Below are 22,227 nucleotides of genomic sequence, written 5' to 3'. Positions count from 1 at the left end.
GTAATAATTTTTAAAAACAGGTTAAATTTGTAATGCGACATGAATTAACGATCAGGGTATAAGAAAGGGTATATATTCATCTATAGAATAGAAATCGAGGAAATATTCGTATAAATTATACATATATTTATATGTCAGACACCTGTGCACGGATCGATAAAAGTTCATCGATCATTTTCCTTACCCGGATTTTTTCGTATCGAAACTTCACGCTTGCTTTCGAAAAAAGTTTATTTTTTTCTCCCGAGTTTATTTTTCACGTTTCCAAGAAGCTTTTCCCTCCCCTGCACATTCTTTTCTTTTATTAGTATACTTTAAAAATATTTTAAAAATAATACATACCGAATCTCCTTTTCTTTTTTTTTTTAGAAGAATCTTTTTAGAATCTTCATAGAAAAATAATTTCCAGATTGATTTTAAATTAGAATTCTACGAAATAAAAGAATTTAAAAGAAAAGATTTCTTTAAAACAGGAAAAAAAAAATCGATTCGACGGAAATAAAACGCAAAAAGAGAGAAATCTTAAAAGAGTACGTTCTAAAAGCGTTTCAGATTCAAATCGCAAACCCGAAATGCGAAAGCGACACACACACACACACACAAAACACACACACACACACACACACACACACACATATCTATACACACAAATATATATATATATATACACACACACACACATACGCGCGAGGAAAGGTAAAGAAAGACTCGAATACAAGAAAATTTATATCTCAAGAGCTTTTAACGTTGCTAGCTGCGATGAATTTCTAGCTCGACGGTCGAACGTTTGTCTAATCGTTCTGCGGTTTATTGACACACGAATTCGGAAGGGACATTTACGACTTGTTTTCCTTAGCTCACGACCTCGAAGAAAATTCGAGACCTGTTTGACTGTGTTTCTCCGTGAGAGTCTCCGCGCAATTTGTGCACTTGGGTTGGGTTACATAATCCCGAGTCAGTCGTTTCACGGTCAAGGCGATTGGGAATGCAGATGGCGCTAACGAATGACACTGGTTGTAGGTTTTCTCGAATTTTGGATCTGACTACGTTCTGGATTTCCTCTCTCATTTTTTCTTTCGAGATTATATTTATATAATTTACTAGAGATGATTTATATAATTTATATAATTTATTATACTTCGATGGACGATTATTAGATCGTGAAGAATGATATGTTAGAGGTTAATTTGTGGATGAGATTGAAATTTTTGAATTCTTTCTTTTTGAGTTCATCGATCATAGAAATCTTCGAATGATTGAAAAAGAAGGAACAATAGTTCGAGTCGAATTTAAAAAAAGGAATTTTCCTCGCTTCTTCTTCAATTTCTTCGGTTTGCTAGAACTTGTCTAAACAGTTTCTTAATTATTTGAACAGTTGGTTAAACAAACTTACAGGAAAAGATTATTTATATATATATATATATTTTCAACGATCTTTCATCGCAAGGTCACGAGTTTCTAACTTGGAATTCAATAGTTTTAATTTTTTTTTATCCTATCTTATTCAAAATTAAAAGATAAACGAGATCTGGACGAATACTCTTTCAACTCTCTACGAAATCGACCAAGGAATAAAAACTACGAAACAAGGAATAAATCCTCAATTCTCATATTGATAGAAATCGATAGAAATCACTCGAAAAGAATCGATGAAAGAGAAAGAGAAAAGGAAGAAACAAATGAATCAAAAAATCGATGACGACGCTTTTTTTCATTCATTAAATTTACACGAGGAGAATATCAAATAATTCAAATAATATTAAATAAATAATTATGAAATAATATTAAATAATTCAGTAAATAATTCATTTTTATTTTTTTTATCCTATCTTATTTAAAATTAAAAGATAAACGAGATCTGGACGAATATTCTTTTTTAACTCTCTACGAAATCGACCAAGGAATAAAAACTACGAAACAAGGAATAAATCCTCAATTCTCATATTGATAGAAATCGATAGAAATCACTCGAAAAGAATCAATAAGAGAGAAAAGGAAGAAACGAATGAATTTCCAAAAAATCGATGACGACGCTTTTTTTCATTCATTAAATTTGCATGAAGAGAATATCGTTAAATAATTCAGTAATTTTAATTTTTTTTTATTCTATCTTATTCAAAATTAAAAGATAAAGGAGATCTAGTCGAATATTCTTTTTTAACTCTCTACGAAATCGACCAAGGAATAAAAACTATGAAACAAGGAATAAATCCTCAATTCTCATATTGATAGAAATCATTCGAAAAAAATCGATGAGACAGAGAGAGAGAAAAGGAAGAAACGAATGAATCCCCAAAAAATCGATGACGACGCTTTTTTTCATTCATTAAATTTGCACGAGGAGAATATCGTTAAATAGAACCCGATAAAGCGTTCGTTGCACGGATAAACGAGTTTTTCGCGTGACTCGAGGCCTCCCCCCCTCTCTTTTTCCTTTTTCCCTTTTTTTTTTTCTCCTCCCGTGAAAAATCGATCGATCCCCCGAATCAATTGACCTACATCGCGGCTCGTCATCGAGCGTTCGAAGTGGTTCACACGTGGAAGCCACGAAACTCGAGTCGAGCAGGTGGCTGTTACGTACGCTTTATTTAGATCCCGCCCAGCAGCCGTTCAACTCTCATTTTTCCTCTCCTCTCCTCTTCATCTTCCCTTCTATACATTTACATTTTAATCCTGGATGCACATATTTTTTTATCGATCGATCGATCGTTAAAAAGTGGAGGTTATTTTCTTTCCTTTTTCTTTTTTTGGAGGAAAGAAGAATCGATCGATATTTATTTACGTTCGATTTCTTTCAAAATATCGCGAATTTCGTAAAAATAGAAACTAAATTCTTTACGTGTAATGAGATATAAAGGATTATATATAAAGATTTATGTAAAGGAAGGAATTATTGTGGAGAATTTTTTATTTAAAATTAGATCGTGATCGAGCTACATTTTAGTTCGAGTTCGTGGAAAAGAGAAATATTATTTTCAAAGTGTTTTGTAGAATTTTGTGAAATGAAATTAGTTGGAGCGAAGATGAGTTTTCATTGAATCACGAAATTATCTTTATTCGTTGAGAAATGGACGGAGAGATAAAGAGAAGGAAAATAGAGATGTAAGGAGATGAAAAATAAGAAAATAATCTTTCTTTACATACATTGAAACATTAAAATACAAAAGTTTTATACTCAAAAAGAAAAAAATCATTTCAAGTCAGCTGTAAGAAATTCATTGTGAAAGGAAAAAGATCTGGAATTCAATGGGTTAATAAATGAATCAAATAATAATAATTGTTGTTGTAATTTCTTTACATACATTGAAACATTAAAATACAAAAATTTTATACTCAAAAAAAAAAAAAAATCATTTCAAGTCAGCTGTAAGAAATTCATCGTGAAAGGAAAAAGATCTGGAATTCAAAGGGTTAATAAATGAATCAAATAATAATAATTGTTGTTGTAATTTCTTTACATACATTAAAATATAAAAGTTTTATACTCAAAAAAAAAAAAATCATTTCAAGCTGTAAAAATCATTCAGCTGTAAGAAATTTATTGTGAAAGGAAAAAGATCTGGAATTCAAACGATTAATAAATGAATCAAATAATAATAATTGTTGTTGTAATTTCTTTACATACATTGAAACATTAAAATACAAAAATTTTATACTCAAAAAAAAAAATCATTTCAAGTCAGCTGTAAGAAATTCATTGTGAAAGGAAAAAGATCTGGAATTCAAAGGGTTAATAAATGAATCAAATAATAATAATAATTGTTAATTATAATTTCTTTACATACATTAAAACATTAAAATACAAAAGTTTTATACTCAAAAAAAAAAAAAAATCATTTCAAGTCAACTGTTAGAAATTCATTGTGAAAGGAAAAAGATCTGGAATTCAAAGATTAATAAATGAATCAAATAATTGTTGTTGTGATTTCTTTACATATATTAAAACATTAAAATTCAAAAGTTTTATATTCAAAAAGAAAAATCATTTCAAGTCAGTTGTAAGAAATTCATTGTGAAAGAAAAAAGATCTGGAATTTAAAGAGTTAATAAATGAATCAAATAATAATAATTGTTGTTGTAATTTCTTTACATACATTGAAACATTAAAATACAAAAGTTTTGTACTCAAAGAAAAAATCATTTCAAGTCAGTTGTAAGAAATTCATTGTGAAAGGAAAAAGATCTGGAATTCAAAGATTAATAAATGAATCAAATAATAATAATTGTTGTTGCAATTTCTTTACATACATTAAAATACAAAAGTTTTATACTCAAAAAAAAAAAAATCATTTCAAGTCAGCTGTTAGAAATTCATTGTGAAAGGAAAAAGATCTGGAATTCAAAGATTAATAAATGAATCAAATAATTGTTGTTGTGATTTCTTTACATACATTAAAAGTTTTATACATACAAAAGTTTTATACTCAAAAAAAAAAAAAAATCATTTCAAGTTAGCTATAAGAAATTCATTGTGAAAGGAAAAAGATCTGGAATTCAAAGGTTTTATACTCAAAAAAAAAAAAAAATCATTTCAAGTCAGCTGTAAGAAATTCATTGTGAAAGGAAAAAGATCTGGAATTCAAAGGGTTAATAAATGAATCAAATAATAATAATTGTTGTTGTAATTTCTTTACATATATTAAAACATTAAAATACAAAAGTTTTATACTCAAAAAAAAAATCATTTCAAGTCAACTATAAGAAATTCATTGTGAAAGATCTGGAATTCAAAAGGTTAATAAATGAATTAAATAATAATAATTGTTGGATATATATATATATAGAAAAGGTTGCCAGTTGTTATTTGCCGCTCCGTCGCTTTATCCGCTGTCCGATTAACGCGATACTCGTACCACTTGATGTTGAATTTAATCGCTTTTACGTAAGATTCTCCTTCTCGACGCCTCTTCTTTCTCGTGTAGAAAAATAATACACTAGATTTCATTACTATCCAAGCTAAATTTCATTTCGTTTCAGACAAATTGCACAATTAATACAATTATTACACGTAATTGCTCGCTGTAATAATTCTAAACGTAGATTCGATTCAAATACGAAAAGCAAAGAATGGATTGGAAAGAAACGCGTATCTCTGACATATTTCGATTGAATTAAAATTAAAAAAATATTTTTCTCTTCCCCCCCTCGTTTATTCGAGACAATCGAAACGGTTGTTCAATATTCGTTCGATATGGAGAATGGCGTTTTTTGAAAAGTATGGCGATAAGAAAGAGAAGGTCGCCGATTTGGAGCGACGCCAATTTTACGGGAATTCGGTGAACGTACATCTCTCGTTTATCTCGGACGGATCGTGCGCAGAATAGAATTTCTCCTAATCTATCAACCGTTTATTTCCTTTTCCATGGAACTCGTGTTTCTCGTGTTTGTCGCAGATTTCGAACGATTCGTGGGAATCTTGGTGACTCATTCTCTCGAGAATCGTCGCGAGAAGCGAATATTTTCCTTCTCTTTCTCCGAAAACGTAGAAAATTTCCCTTTTTTTTATTACAAGATTTTATTACGAGAGATTGAAAAGATAATATATAATGCAATAAGTTTCTCCAATCCACTGATGAGAGATTCACTCTTATTAATTTGATCGATGAATAACAATTTCTTCCATTCTTTCTCGAACGATTGAAATCTTTTAGAATTATCGATCGCATCTACGTTTCGATCGCACGAATTGAATAAACGAAATATTCTCGTGAACAGCTATTTTTAAAAACTCTGTAAAAAATTTTATTCCATTAATAAATTTGAATAATTTACTCGATTGGAAAAAGAAAGATTGTCTCGAGGCAATTTCTTTTTCCTTTTTTTCTTTCTGAGGAAAATTAATAGAAGCCTCCCCCTTGATCGGTATAACAACGTTCTTTGCGTTACTTTGTGTTCTAAATCCGTCTGTCAATTGCGCAACGAGGTTCTTAAAACGGTGCCATAGATAATTGATCGTGACGCTATAATACTCATAGATGTATAGGTAGGCAGTGCATTATAATTATAAAAATAGTTTTACGCAAACAGTTGACCACGTCATCGACGCGCACACCCTCCTTTCAACCCCCTGGCTTCAGCCTCTTTGAATGAAGAGCGCTCTTTTTGAAACCGATTCCAATCCCAAAGAAAATAAAATAAACGTAATAATTTGGATTTACAATTTTTTTTATCGAGTTAAGAAAATTAATTAGGTTAAAAAAATTTATTAAAATTAATAATATATATTTATAATTAATAATTAATATAATATAATATAATTAATAATTAATAATTAATAATTAAAATTAATAATTTATTATTAAATTTATAAGGTATGAATAATAAGCAAATAGAAGGAGAACGTTGAAAATTAATCGTAGTTGGGGAGAGAATTTATCGCGAAAAGTTTCGAGAGAAACTTTTTCCGCGACGAAATCGTAAGAAAGTGTTGGAATGTTTTGCCCGAAACGACGACGCGTCGGTGGCCTTGTTCCACAAAATCTGCATCGATAAAAAAGGTTTTTTTCAGGGTGGATCAAGGGATGATCAGTCTCTTCTTGAACGCCGCGTCGCGCGGATTGTTTCATGACGCTCGAACCTAACCTAACATTCGAATCTAATTTAAAATTCGATAATTTATAAGGTTCATGATGTAATTAGTGATTTCGTTTAGTATACTCGAGTTACGAAGCGTAGTGGAAAATGAAATCAATATCTTTCGAAAGGTAATTCGATTCAGAATTTTCTTTCTTTTAGTAGATTTTTTTTTTCTTACGGTTCATTCTCATAGAATTGAATAATGCGAACGATAAATCGTTTATGTCTTATTTATGAAATTTATCGATGGCTACCGCGTATCTATTCGATTTAATTTTTACTTTAAAAAAGTAATTTCGTTCGCTTGCTCCTCTCTACGATATTATATAACGATATATTTTTTTTTCTTTTTGGTAAATTAATTGTTTTGATGAATTTATAATTGGTAATTTATAATTGGATTTTTGCAATGAGATCTCTCTATCATCTTTCATCTTGACATTTTATCGAATCTCGATTTATGATTTATGATTTATCGGGAATGCGGTTGTAAATTCGTGGAAACGCGACGGGATTCTGACCACGTCTTCTCTCTCTCTCTCTCTCTCTTCATTTTTTGAACATTCGAATTCATGGAATTTGACGCCACGTTCCAGAAATGGAATTGTCTCGATGTATTTGACGTTTCTGGGAAGCAGTTTTCTTCAGAAACCTATAAATGCGCCAGATGCTTGTTTACATTTCCCTCTCGTTCGAGATCGGGGCGGAATTTTATTTGAAATAAAAATGAAAAATTGCGAATATTCCGTTTCCATTTATTTTTCAAGCGCGATCCCTCTCTCTCTCTTTCTATTTGAAACTCTTTGAAACACAAACTAAAGAATATTTAAAAAAAAAAAAAAAGAAAGGAAAGGTCTTTCCATTTCCTTCGAAAATTTTAAATTTAATAAAAAAAAGAAATAAAAGTTTGCAATTTCCGATAAGACGAATTTCTTCGTTCTTTCGAATTTCGTAAGAAGATTGTTTTCTTGTTATGAAAAATTGGTTTTTAGAATTTTTATTTTTTTTTTTTTTTTGTATTGAAATATCGTCCTTGTTTCGATCTTCTTCTATGAGTGTTAAGTGATTTTTTAAAGCGATAAAAAGAAAAAAAAAGAAAAGAAAAATTGATAAATGCAGTCGATGAGCTTCTCGTTGATTCGTTGAAAATATTATTCTTTCTTCCAAACCGGATGCGCTCGTTCAATGATTCGTTGATTCCAAATCGTATCACGACCTTGGACACTTCCGTCGACAGATTAAAGAATTCGCAGTTGGAAAATTTTAATTTTTTTAAAAATTAACAATATATATTCTCATTATTTTTCTTACTTTTAGATCATGTGACATTTGACATATTTAAATTTAAAATTCTCTTATTAATTTCTTAATTGATTAATTTTTCGTTTGAGACTTTTTAAAAAATTGTTATCTTCTCTTCTTGCAACTCCTTTCACTTCGATAGATTAAAGAATTTGCACCTGAAATTTTAATTTTTTTAAAAATTAACAATATATATTCTCATTATCTTTCGTATAATTAATAACTAATAACTAACATAAATTTTCCCCAAAAATAGATCACGTGTATTTCACATATTTAAATTTAAAATTCTCTTATTAATTTCTTAATTGATTAATTTTTGAAATTGATTAATTTTTTAAAAATTTTTTACCTTCTCTTCTTGCAACTCGTTCCATCACTTCGACAGATCGAAAGAATTCGCACCTGGCAAATTTAAATTTTTTAAAAAATTAACAATATATATTCTCATTATCTTTCGTATAATTAATAACTTGACTTTTGTTTTCCAAGAATAGGTCACGTTTATTTGACATATTTAAATTTAAAATTGTCTTATTAATTTCTTAATTTTCCGTTTGATATTTTTTAAAAAATTTTTAAAAAATAATTCTTCTCTTCTTGTAACTCTTTCCATCATTTCTACAGATTAAAGAATTCTCACTTTGGAAATTTTAATTTTTTTAAAAATTAATAATATATATTTTCATTATCTTTCTTACTTTTAGATCACGTAACATTTGACATATTTAAATTTAAAATTCTCTTATTAATTTTTTAATTAATTAGTTTTTGAAATTGATTAATTTTTTAAAAATTTTTTATCTTCTCTTCTTGCAACTCGTTCCATCACTTCAACAGATTAAATAATTCTCACTTGGGAAATTTTAATTTTTTTAAAAATTAACAATATATATTTTCTCATTATCTTTCTTACTTTTAGATCACGTGATATTTGACATATTTAAATTTAAAATTCTCTTATTAATTTCTTGATTGATTAATTTTTGAAATTGATTAATTTTTTAAAAATTTTTTACCTTCTTTTCTTGCAACTCGTTCCATCATTTCGACAGATTAAAGAATTCTCACTTGGGAAATTTTAATTTTTTTAAAAATTAACAATATATATTCTCATTATCTTTCGTATAATTAATAACTTGACTTTTGTTTTCCAAGAATAGGTCACGTGACATTTGACATATTTAAATTTAAAATTCTCTTATTAATTTCTTAATTGATTAATTTTTGACATTTTTTAAAAAATTTTTACCTTCTCTTCTCTGCATCTCCTTCATTTATCGTTCGAATTAATATTTCATTCGATCGATTCGATCGATCGGCCGATCGACAATTTTAATCAACAACTTCCTGTCGGATCTTTTGCGGTGAGAATTCGATCGAGATCTTTATTATCATCGTCCATATTTTCGCGGCATGAGATTCTGAAAAACGAAATGAAATCCCGGAAAGAGACTTGTTATGAATGATAATTCATTTTTCTTCCCCGAAAATTCATTCCTCGAAATTTTAAATTTAATCCCTGCGCTCGGACTAATTATATCGTTAAATCGGAAATCGAGGATAATTTTAATTAATTAATTTCAATCACAACATAATTTAATATTCATCGTTGAATATATTCGATCGAAATATACATTTACTCGATAAACTTTCTATAATTTTTCTCATTTCGCAAAAATAATTTTTTACTCGACACTTCCTCCTTTCCCCTCCAAAACTTTAACGATATTAAATTTAAAAAAATTCGTCTCCCCTTCCTTTTTAAAATTCCAAGCTTGAAGATATTCAATTTCAATTCTTTCCCGCGAAAATTTCGAACGAATTTCCGTGACGCGTGTTTTTCCCACGAGAATGAATCTCGAAAGGAAAATAAATAAGAGGAATAACAAATACGCGTATGAATCGTGACGTAAAAGTTGGTCGACGAGACAAATTGGCAGCGATTATGGGCAACCAGCGAGAGAGAGAGAGAGAGAGAGAGCGAGCGTATGATCGAAAGAGAAAGAAAGAAAGAGCAAACTTTCGTTTTACTTGCTCTCTTCGATTTTTACCCGCCCCGATTTATCGATACGCGTGATAAAATTCCTTCGTAAACGTGCTAACCCGTGTTTCTTATTACATTTATTATTGTTCTCCGGTTGATGATCGATTAATCAAGTTTCGATAAAAGGAAAAAAAGTTGGAGCGAAAAATCGACCACTGTCGCGCGTTTTATTTATTTCTAGAACGATGATTTATGAGAGAAAATTATGATCGGGGGGGAGAGGAAGAGGAAACGAGGAATAAAAAAAAGGAGGAGGAGGGGGAGATGAGAAATAAAATAAATATCAGAGAATATCTGAGAAAAAAGTGAAAAAGTTAAAAATGGAATTGTTAAAAATTTATTTTTATCATGTCTGGTTATATTACTTGTTTTTGTAGTTATCAGAAAAATATTTTAATCGACTCAGATATATATATATATATATATATATATATGTACGAGGCAATTTTAACATTTTTCGAAATATTATTCCTTCGATCGAAGATTAATTTTACTTCGATTCTTTTAAATGACATTTATGATATAATAATAATTTAATTCCACGTTTCTTTCTTTTTTTTTTTTTTTTTTTTTACATTTCGATTTACATAGAAGAAAAGATTCATCGAATAATTGTATAGTATTTGAGCGAAAAGCATAAAAGAACTTAATCTTGAATATTAAATACGTATCACTTTTGAATACGAGATATTTTACGCGTCAATTATTTTTATCTTCGAGAGGAATCAATAATAACCAGAGGGAAAAATTCCAGCCATCAAAAAACCCGTTAAAGAAATAAATCGATATATATATATATATATATATATATATATATATAAAGAATAATAAAATATTTTTTTATTAATTTTCTAAAAAAAAAAAAAAAGAAAAATAATCGTGTCTCATTGCCAACAAGGTTAATAACTGCTAATTAATGCCATTTCCAATTGATTATATATTTAATTGATGTTTCCGATTGGAATGTCGCATGCGTTGTTAATTGAAAAATATTAATTCACATCCCCCCTCCCCCCTCCCCCAATGGCAACTAATTAATTATTTACTTATTACTCTTGATAATTGATTTTCAATCTCAACCAAATATCAAAGAAGAATTCGTATCGAATTCCAAGCAAGGAATCGCAATACATTCCCTTTCTATTTACCACTCTTCGGTGTGCACCATGTCGATTTATCTCGAATTTCAACAACTTTTGTGGCTTCGTTAAAATTTGAAAATGATTGAAAATAAATCCAAATATTATTCAACCATTCTTCTGCTCCTTTCAAATTTAAAAATCTATCGAATATTAAAAATAAAAAAGAAATCTAATACTAAAATATAAAAATATAAAAATATTCGTAGACGTGTAATAAAATTATCACTTGTTGCTGCGAAAAATTAGCAGAGATCGATATTAAAATTAATATTCATTTATTGAAACGGAGAAATCGTGAATTTAAAAATCTATCGAATATTAAAAAAAAAATCTGCTAAAATACGAAAAATATTCATGTAATAAAATTATCACTTGTTGCTGTGAAAAATTAACAGAGATCGATATTAAAATTAATATTCATTTATCGAAATGAATTGAAATCGTGAATTTAAAAATCTATCGAAAAAAAAAAAAGAAATCTGCTAAAATACGAAAAATATTCGTAGACGTGTAATAAAATTATCACTTGTTGCTGCGAAAAATTAGCAGAGATCGATATTAAAATTAATATTCATTTCGAAATGAATTGAAATCGTGAATTTAAAAATCTATCGAAAAAAAAAAAAAGAAAAATATTCGTAGACGTGTAATAAAATTATCACTTATTGCTGCGAAAAATTAGCAGAAATCGATATTAAAATTAATATTCATTTATCGAAATGAATTGAAATCGTGAATTTAAAAATCTATCGAATATTAAAAAAAAATCTGCTAAAATACGAAAAACATTCGTGTAATTAAAAATTATCACTTGTTGCTGCGAGAATTAGCAGAGATCGATATTAAAATTAATATTCATTTATCCAAATGAATCGAAATCGTGAATTTTTCGCGAAAATCTCCGAGTCAACACTTGACAATACCAAAAAAAAAAAAAAAAAAAAAAAATCGAGACCCGTCTTTGTTTCCAAAAAAGTTACGGCTCTCGTTTCGGTTCACACTCTCGGCAATTTAATTTATGATCCTGTTGTTCTCTTTGCTCCCGCGGAACTGGTTTCTCCTGGTATCTCAGCGGTGAACGTTATCCGTGATGTAATCAGAAATTTTATAAACGCTCTTTATAAAATACAACCGCGCGGATTGATGCGAGGATCGAGGAGAATCTCGTTATTTATGCTCTGGGTGATAAGAGCTCTGGGTGTGCATCGAGAACAACCGAAGAGAAACGTTGTTTTGCATATTTCGGAGAAAAGCAAGCGTTATCGTTTCTCTCGACTCAATTTACATCCGCGGCATTTTAAGATCGTGAGATTTGTCGAGGCAGAGCAGAGAGGATGCCTGCTATATCTCGTGGAAAATGCAGTTGTGAGTCCGTTAAGAAGATTTTTCAGGCTCGAGTGTTGAATACGCTTCAAAATATTTTAGTTTTTAAATTTCTTTATCCATTCATCTCGGAAAGAAAATAAGGAAAAACACGGTGTCAAGATATAAGGATCCTGAAGATTGATTATTTTCCTCGATGCGAACGAAATATTTCGAGATAGGACTCTTTGGGGTTGCAAGAGATTTCAATGAAGATAACGAGAAATGGAAAATCGTAACTTTGAATCTGAAATATGGAATAAAATATTCCAAGTTGAATCTTTTTATATTAATATAATTGTAGAAAGAAAATTAGAAATAGGACTCTTTGTCTATCTGATCGTAGAATCCCAACAGTCAATCTTACATTTTCTTCCCTTTAAGTCCTCTTAAACTCCGAAAATATGAGAGGATTGTCAGGACGATAAATTGGGAATCTGATGGAAACGTTGACCAGAGCTGATGCGAAACGAATTTTGCTCGAAATGAAGCAGGATTGAGGGAGAGTCGAGAGAGGGAGTGTGAAGTTGAGGGATTACCATTGGAGGGGAATGTACAAAGGAGAGACAATTATTGGATGTATGGAGCAAGCTGATACCAATCACGGAGCTTTGATGTCGTATCCGATGAAATCGGGAAGAAAGGTAGCAGCAACGGTTGACAGGAAGTTGACAGGCGAAATCCCACGCGAAATTGGGCTTGGAATAAATTCGTGTTACCGACATTTCGATGCGTGGGAGCCAACGGAATTTCAATTCATCATCATCATCGAACAAAGTTTCATTTTTCTTATAAATTAAGAAAAGAGTCGAAAAAAAAAAATTCAAAAGAAGGACGAGTCGTGGTATAATTAAAGACGAAAAGAATTTAATAAAAATTGTTTCGTAATCATAAAGAATCTGGATCAATCAGAATGGATATTATTATTATTATTCTCGAAATGAACGTACGAATCTTACGTTGAGAGAAGAGGAAAGAGAGAGAGAAAAAAAAAATTAATATTGACATCATCCGTTCGAAATCGAAACGATGCTACGTATGCATTTTCGTGACACTTGGCACGCTCTGATCGCTCCTCGTGTAATCGGTGTCAACAGCAATTCTTTCAACACGTGTCCATCTCGTGGACAATCATAAAGGACGACACGCATTACGGATTTACGTTCCGTATCGTGCGTGTTCGCCTTGTCGATTCATTGACTCTTGGTGGATATATCAATGTAAAAGATTACTACGTTTTATTTATTCGATTTTTATTTATTTCATTTCGTGTGTTTTCGTACCATTGACGAAGCTAATATTCCGATCAGCTTCGAACAATTCTGAATATTTTTCTTTCGATCAAATTTCTAACCTATTTCTATATACATATATCTATATCTATATATAGATGGAGAAAAATAATTTGCGATTGATTCTTAAAATTTTTAATCCCAGAAAATTAACGAGTGAATGAATGAATATATATATACATATATATATATATATATATATATATATATATATATATATATATATATATATATATATATATATATTATATATAAATAATTATTAAATAATATATATATATATATATTCATTCATTCACTCGTTAATTTTAAATAATTATTAAATAATATATATATATATATATATATATATTCATTCATTCACTCGTTAATTTTCTGGGATTAAAAATTTTAAGAATCAATCGCAAATTATTTTTCTCCACGAGTCTTTTTGATTTCAATGATCGACGAGGTGAAAGAGGAAAGAGGAAGAGGAGAGAGAGAGAGAGAGAGAGAGAGAGAGAAAAATAGAACTTTCTACGCGATGGCGCGTTCGTCGTTGCGCTGGTGGCGCCACCGTCGGTGTGAAAAATCATCGAAACATGTAACTGGCCTTCGCCTGGGAAGAAACAAGATGAACAATGGATCGACGCACCCGCGATAAAGAGGATAAAGGTGAAATAAAAGAAACGAGCGTTTGGCAACGGGGAATTATCGATTTTTTCTTTTTTTTTTTTTTTTTTTTTTGCTTGTGTACGACCCTCGCGGCCGGAAATAACTTTCGCTCCTCCTTCCGATAGATAAACGGAGAAGGACGCGCTACTCGCTTTGTTATCGACTACCGGACTGCTTGTTTTCCCTGCCAGACGGTTTTCCTGTCTGTCTGTACAATATTCATTATATATCCCAGAATTGATTGCAGACGATTTCGAAAAAGGGATGGCTCGGATTCATTGTTGACATTGTGCAAACTTTTATTTTATATTATTTCAGGGATTCGAGAAAAATTCAAGTGTCTTGTATATCGATCGATATTTCGATCTTTTCTCTTACTCCAACTCGATAGTATCTCGTATAGCTACGTACTGAATACACGTATTCTTTCGCTCTCTCCATCGAATCCAGTTTAAATATTTATTGCCATTTTCGATCAACGTTCCTACGATTTTTGATCGTAGTCTTTTACAAAGTTAAATATTTTATTATCACCTTTTATTCTCCTCTCTCTCGAGACATATTCTTTTGAATACAAGATCGAGAAAAAGAAGAAAGGAAATTGTAATTTACGGAGGTTAAATATTTATCGTTATCTATTTTTCTCTCTCTCTCTTTCTCCATTCTTCGATTCTCGAGAATTGATTCGCGAGCGTTGAAAGACAGCGTTGTTCCAATGTTCATCGTGTTAGACGACAGAGGCGGCCGATTTGAAATAATAATCGAGCGTTTAACGGGTAAATCGTTTTCCGTGCGCGGTTAATCGCGGCAGGAGGAGGGGGGAGGGGGGTAGGGAGGGGAGGATGGAAATTCCTGGAAAACCGTGGCGCGGAAACCGCAAGTTTATTTGGATGGGCGTGGACGCGCGGAGGGACCGGAAGTGGGGCTCCATTGGCGTCACGAGTATTCCCTCCCTCCCGCTCCTCCCTTTCACCGAGTACTTTCGCATTTCTCGTCCAAATTTCCTGCAGAATCGTGGCCGATTCCGATGATGTTTAATTCATTCCACGCGTACGAAATAATCGAAATGGCGGGAAATAAAATCTCGTACAAATCTCGGGGAAAATATATCGTGCAGGTTTCAAAAAAATTTATTTTCGAAAGTGAAGAAACGGATGAGAAGAATTTCTCGAATTAATCGATTTAAAAATTCTCTTAATTAATTCTCTCTGGGATCTGAAGAATCTGTGCGAATATAATTTGAATTAATTTTCTTCTTCTTTCTTTTTTTTTTTTTATTTTAAATACATTGATAATATTTCTCTCAGAAAATTTAAAATACATATATATTTTCTATTCAAGTTTCGTAAGAATTTTTTTTAGGAATAAATTTCGCGAAATTATATAAATAGAAACGTGGGATGGGAAATGAAAAGATATTTTGGGATAAATAAAAAAGATAGAAAAGGAGGAATGACATCGAATGAGTCGAATTTGCATCGAATTGTAAAAGAAGGGGAAAACGGTATTTTTTTTCCATCGAATTTTTCGTGGAAGATGGAAAAGACGTGATGGAAGGAGTTAAGAGAATAAGAGAAGAAAAAGATATTTCAACGAAAGGTGATGAAATGCGTGAAAAAACAAGAAATATCGATAATACGTGTGCGTGGGCGTGAATTGTAGCGAAAATACCAAAGTCCACGTTTTCAAAGTGGCAGCGGATTCAAGGATTGGTTTTCATCCACGAGCGTGAAGAAGATATGATTGAAGCGGACCAAATGAGGAATAATTGGGAGGAAAATTATCTATCCGTCTATTGCGTCGGCTCATTTAACGAGATATCACCGAATGTAGCAGCAAGCCGTGCAGACTGTCACGTAGACTCCTGATTCAATCCTAATTGCTGGTTTTTCATCTCTCTTATTTATTCTTCCTAGAAAATTTCCGTCATCCTCGTCATTAAATTTAATTAAACACGCGCAATTATTTTTTTTTTTACAAATATTAAATACAAAACGAAAAATTATTCACTTCTCACCGATAAATAAATGGATCACCATTTGCCAATTTGAAAAAGGGACCATATGGATCTCCATCCACGATGATTTTTTTTTCAAAAATTTTCAATTTATGCAGAAGCATAAAAGTCGGTTTAAAAAATTCTACGAAATAAAATATTTCTGTTATTCTTTTTCGAATTCCGTATAATTTTCAATTTCAAAATTGAAAACGAGCTGGTCCCGAATTCCATAATCGGGCAAGAAGGAGAATTTTTCGTCTCCCTGGATCTTCGAAATAGGAAATGCATTTCGACGAAAGTACAGGTTGACTCACTTCGAATTAGAGGGTCGACAGATTTGACTTGTTCGTGGACGATGACTGTTCTAGGCCGAGATTCGTGACCGATGATATCAGTGGCCAGGAAAAGTGGCCATTCGGTTTATGGAAACGATATCGTTTCGTTCGAATTCGAATATAAATTTCTCGAGTGTTTTCTTTTTTTTTTTTTAATTCTTCCATTCTTTCCTCGACGAAAGAGGAAACGGAATCTATGTATAACTATTGAATAAGAAAATGAAAAACAAGCGTTTCAAATATTTTATTCATGCATCTGCTTCAATTTGTATGTATATATACACATATATGTATATATAAATATATGATAGGATATTGAAAGAATATTTCATTATGAATAAAGAAGGTAGTCTGGATAATGTTTTATATGAAACTTGAAACTTTGATCTTCTTTTTAATGGAATTTTATATATATATATTTTTTTTTATACTTTTTTTCAATATTGAAAAATTATTGCAACATACTTTATGTTATAACGTTATTATATACTTATGTTATAACAAAAAAAATATATGTTATAGTATTGTACAAAGTGTATCCACTATTGTGATGTATACTAAAGTATTAATGATAGTATAGCATACTCTCAGTATTATATATAATATAATATAATACTAGTAATATATAGTATATATATTATATAGTATATAGTATAGTATATATATATAGTATATAGTTTATATATATACTAGTATTATATTATATATGATATAGTGCTATTATTATATATTATATAGTGCTATATACTAAAGTATTAATGATAGTATAGCATACTCTCAGTATTATATATAATATAATATAATACTAGTAATATATAGTATATATATTATATAGTATATAGTATAGTATAGTATATATATATATAGTATATAGTTTATATATATATTAGTATTATATTATATATGATATAGTGCTATTATTAGTAATACTATACCATTGGTATTTGATATAATGCTTGAATATATCAAGTATACTTAATGATAAGTATTTTAGTATATCAAGTAATATAATCATTTTTGTTTATAAAAAAAATACTTCTGAGCATAAAATTTTCTTTCACAAAAAAAATTTCAAGAATTTTATTTTTGTACGCTAGAAGAGCAAAGGAATGTTTTGTTGCATATTTTCAAAATAAATTGTTTTGACAATGATGAATTCTCAGACGGAGAAAGATGCATTCGAGGTATCTGCGTTTCCAAAAACCGTTAACCGATGGTCAAGTGTAATGCGAATCAACGGGTGTTTGTAAGGATGCAGATGAATCTCTCACGCTAAGAACAATATCCGAAAATATAATATCCAAGAAATATTTTCTCTCCACTATTATTATCCGGCCTGGCTATGACTAATATTAAACGTTAGATGTCGTCATTAGAAATCGACTGCTTCTCGGTAAGTGAGATTTCGAATTTGCCAAAGTTTGATCGTATAATAAAATTTTTGACACCAGAAAAGATAAAATTTAATCAAAAATTCTTTTTTTATAATCCGAGAAAATTTCAACAATCGGTTCAACGAAAATTATTTAATTTAAAGACAGACAGGTAATTTTGAAATTTTTTACACAAAGTTTCTTCGGAATCTCGATTTTTTTTTTTTTTAGAGTCGTAAAAGTTTAAGCTGGACGTAATTGAATGGATCGATAATTTCATTGTTGTGTAACGGATTGTTGTGCGACGATAAAACGTCACAATCTTGAAATAAACATCGCAAGGACACTTATCATCAATAATTTTTTGTTAAAGAGAAAATTGGTGAACTCGATTGATAACTGCTTTTAATTTCTTCTTTTTTTTTTTTTTCTTCAAATATTATCAATTCGATAAATTGATTCATATGCTAATTATCTTTTCACGTATCTACTATTCACCGATCTTAAATCAATTATTCATTGCATATTTTCATATGAGTCATATTTCATTAGTCATTGATTACATTAATTTAATTTTTCATTAATGCCGTTCTCTTTGCATTTGACCCGAATGCATCATAATTATGCACGTTAAAAATCATCCGATTCATTATTCTCACATCCTCTAGTGAATTTACAGTCAAAAAATAATATCATATAGAAATGTGAAACTTTTTCCAATCCTCTCATAAACATCGTTAAATATAAGATTTAAAATTAAAATTAAAATTAAAATTAATTTAAATGTTAACGATAACGAGATGTTTAAAATAAAATCGATAAAAAGATCGTAACAGTATTAAGTTTCGAATTTAAATATTCAGAAAAACATTGCAACATTCTCTTCTTTTCAGAGAAATCAAATCACCATATCTACATGTATAATAATTTAAACTTAAAAACAATTCCAGTAGTTCCAATTACCGAGAAAAATGATGATTTTGATATATTTTTTTGTCCATTTTCCAAATTTTTCTTCACCTGTCCAATTGAATTTAAAACATTAAAAATGTTCCAACGAATTCCACAAAAATAAACAATTTCCATTTGGATCACATTAGAAACATATGTATATTGAATTACATGACAAAAGTGTTGAGTAACGCTTGATCCGAATTCACTTACCTAATCCCAGAGCCTAATTATAGTCACAACATCCCTCAATGACACATAACGCTACATAACACGAATATAGAACCGTGACAAAGCTTCGAATTGAAAAGAAAGAGAGAAAGAGAGGAGAGGAGAAAAAGACATACGTTTAATCCCATCTAGATGATTTATCGTCCAACTAAACTGTCCCGTGGTTTACCAATAAATATCGGGATCGTTCGGGTTGAAAGGGTTAAACTCCGTCCCAACTGCAACTGCAATCCAAACGTCGAAACGTTCCTGCTCGTCGAATTCTCGTTATCCATTATTCGCGATTTCCGGCTGGCGAGAGAGAGAGAGAGAGACAGACATAGATAGATTCGCACCACACTGTTCCCCCACCACGGCGTCCAACAAACACAGAAGTTTGGCCCAGATAAAAAGGCTGGCGGCCCCGTAGCCGGCACGTAGACCACGCTTAGCAGTCGAGCGACGTCAGCGCGTAGAGCGGACGTGCTCAGAGGCGCAACTCGTTGTTACGACTCTGCGTGCGCACTTTGACACACGTGTGCATCCTCTCGTTAGTTACGCGTCCATTCGAGTTGGAGTGAAAATTCACAGATTTTGCGGACGAGACGTTTTTGTGGATAACAACTTCTTTCTAAAGCATTCTAAAGCGAAAGGAACGGTGTGGTCGATAAAAAGACGCTACTCCTCCGTTGGTGTTTGGCTTAGAAAGTGTGTTGGGGAGGGGAGGAAGGAAGGAAGGAAGGAAGGAGGGCGGGAGGGAAGGGAAGGGAAGGGACTGGTGGGGAGAGGTGAAAGTGAGAGGATCTTAGTTTTTCTTCTTCTCGGTTAGAAGAGGTTTCGTTCCCCTGTTAGGGAAGTTGACAGAAGTTGTGTCGTGGATACTTGTCGACGAGAGAGAAGAGGAAAGATGGTACAGCAGGCGGGCGCCGAATTTGCAACTGGAAACCTGGACGAGTACACGAGGTACTTCAATTACTTGAGGACCCTGGCCGATCTCACGGCCATGGCCAGCATCGTTGCTGTTCAGGTAATCGGACGTTTCGAGGAAATTTTGTTGGATTTATTTGGGGAAAAATTATTCGATCCGATCTCGAGATGAGAATTGTTTAGATAGAATTTAGATGGTGATTTATTGGGATTCAGATTCTTGGCCTTTTACGTAATACCACGATTTTAACACGAAAGGTTTGATTAAATGATGGTCGGTTATGTGATTTGGAGTTTTTGAAATTCTATGAAGATTTTTTTTTTTTTTTTTTTAGAAGATTATATAATATATTCATCGATATTCATTCCATGAGATGAATGGAGATTCGTTGCTTGATGTGTGAATATTTTATTGTAGAAAATACGATGCGGTGGAAGTTCGGTAAGGTAATATCCGAAACGAACTTTCAGTAATTTGATTTATTTTTTTTTCAATATTCTTAAGAATTTTACGATCAACTAATAGGTTTAATCAGTCCTTGACTTGTAAAGTATTTATATAATAATTACTTTCTCGAATATTTTTCAATAATTTTTAACAAAAAGAAATTCAATTCGTATCAAAGTTTTTATTTGTGAAATAACTTGCGATGAACAAATAATTGTTTGATGATCTTCATTGATGAGATGAAAGATACATTTTTAAAGCGATGAGTGTTCTATGATGAAATTATGATAATTCCAAAAACTTATCTAAGACGAATTTGTCGAATTCAGCAACATCTGTATAATTATATGATAAATTGTTTACTTTGCAATTATGCAATTTGCACGTAGATAAAATAAAAATTTATCTTCAGAAAATTTTCATCGTGATAATTTCAAAAAGAATCTTTATTTGGTAAATGAAGATGAATTTATCGATACAAAAATTCGACTTTTTTCCCTCCAAATTTTTGAAACTGCAATTATTCTTCATTGCAAATGGTTGAATCGTTTCTTTTTCCACGATTTAGAATATTCCAATATTAATCTCTAAGAAATTTTCCACAAAATTGATCCCATTCAAATGGATCGAAATCCTTTGATAAAATAAAACAAGAACGATTGCCGGCAATTTAATAAATCTTCAAAAATCTCGATTCTCACGCCATATGTCGTGTCAACAAGAGAGGATTAACGTCTGATTTCGCCGATCGATATCTTGACGAGGCTCAAGGACCTTCAATGTCGGCGGAACCGGGGCAAGGTGGCTGTTAAAAATCGATCTATCGACCGTTTCTCGCCCCTCCAACATCTCCTCTAGCTTCGTTAAAAGTTTATTCGGGTCAGATGTGCGTTACATCTTAATTTGACTTAATTAAATTAAAACAGGACCAACGATCTCGCTCGCGAATAATGATAAAAATTTCACGATGAAAGCAGCCTTTACGTTTTAATTAATTCTCTTATTATATTACATATTTTGATAAATTTCTTGTAATTTTTCTCCTCTCTACGAAAGCAAAAAAATCAGTGTATCCACTCTGTCAAAGAAAGAAAATATTTTTCCACCGATAAAAGAATTTTTATTGTTAAATATTTTTTTTTTTAACTCGATACGTTCACTTGATCAAATCAAATTCACTTGCAAATTCAAAGAATATGCAGAAACAACGATTGCTTTCGTACTCTTAGAGATCGCAGAAGAACGAATATTTTCCATTTCTACGAGAGTGGATAATTAATGCCTTACGAACGAAACAATGGATTCGGAGAAATGCCTATCCAACAGATCTAACATCCCGTTTCGAAATTCGGATTATAAATTACATCTCTGAGAAACTATGTTGCGCGAATAATGAACAATGAAAATTCCGAGACAAAGCGGAGCCATTCCTGGAGCAACGAATAAAATGAACAAAATCCTCTCCCTTCCCTTCTCTCGATCCCACAAGAAATAACGATGAATAACGATGATCGTGCCTCCTCCTCCTCCTCTTCTTCCTCCTCCTCCCCTTGACGTCACACATTTGCTTACAATAAGTAAAAAGGAAAAAAGAAAAAAAAAAAGAAAG

The 22,227-nt window shown here is 31.1% G+C and overlaps 1 protein-coding gene across 12 annotated transcripts in view; it reads left to right on the top strand.

Annotated features, from left to right (window-relative positions):
- LOC411288 (cAMP-specific 3',5'-cyclic phosphodiesterase) overlaps positions 1-22,227 on the top strand; it is a 255,555-nt gene that overhangs the window by 214,428 nt on the left and 18,900 nt on the right. The window contains exon 1 of one of the 12 annotated variants that reach the window (XM_016913390.2): positions 20,034-20,270. The exons of the other annotated variants lie outside the window; for them this stretch is intronic. Within the exon in view, the coding sequence (XP_016768879.1) occupies positions 20,151-20,270 (120 nt within the window). The 5' untranslated portion in view covers positions 20,034-20,150. Of the gene's footprint in view, positions 1-20,033; positions 20,271-22,227 lie in introns of those variants that run through there. 12 annotated transcript variants of the gene reach the window in all.

The sequence above is a fragment of the Apis mellifera genome, linkage group LG8 (genome assembly GCF_003254395.2).
Source record: "Apis mellifera strain DH4 linkage group LG8, Amel_HAv3.1, whole genome shotgun sequence".
Lineage (NCBI taxonomy): Eukaryota > Metazoa > Arthropoda > Insecta > Hymenoptera > Apidae > Apis > Apis mellifera.
This window is presented reverse-complemented; position numbering and strand designations above follow the sequence as displayed.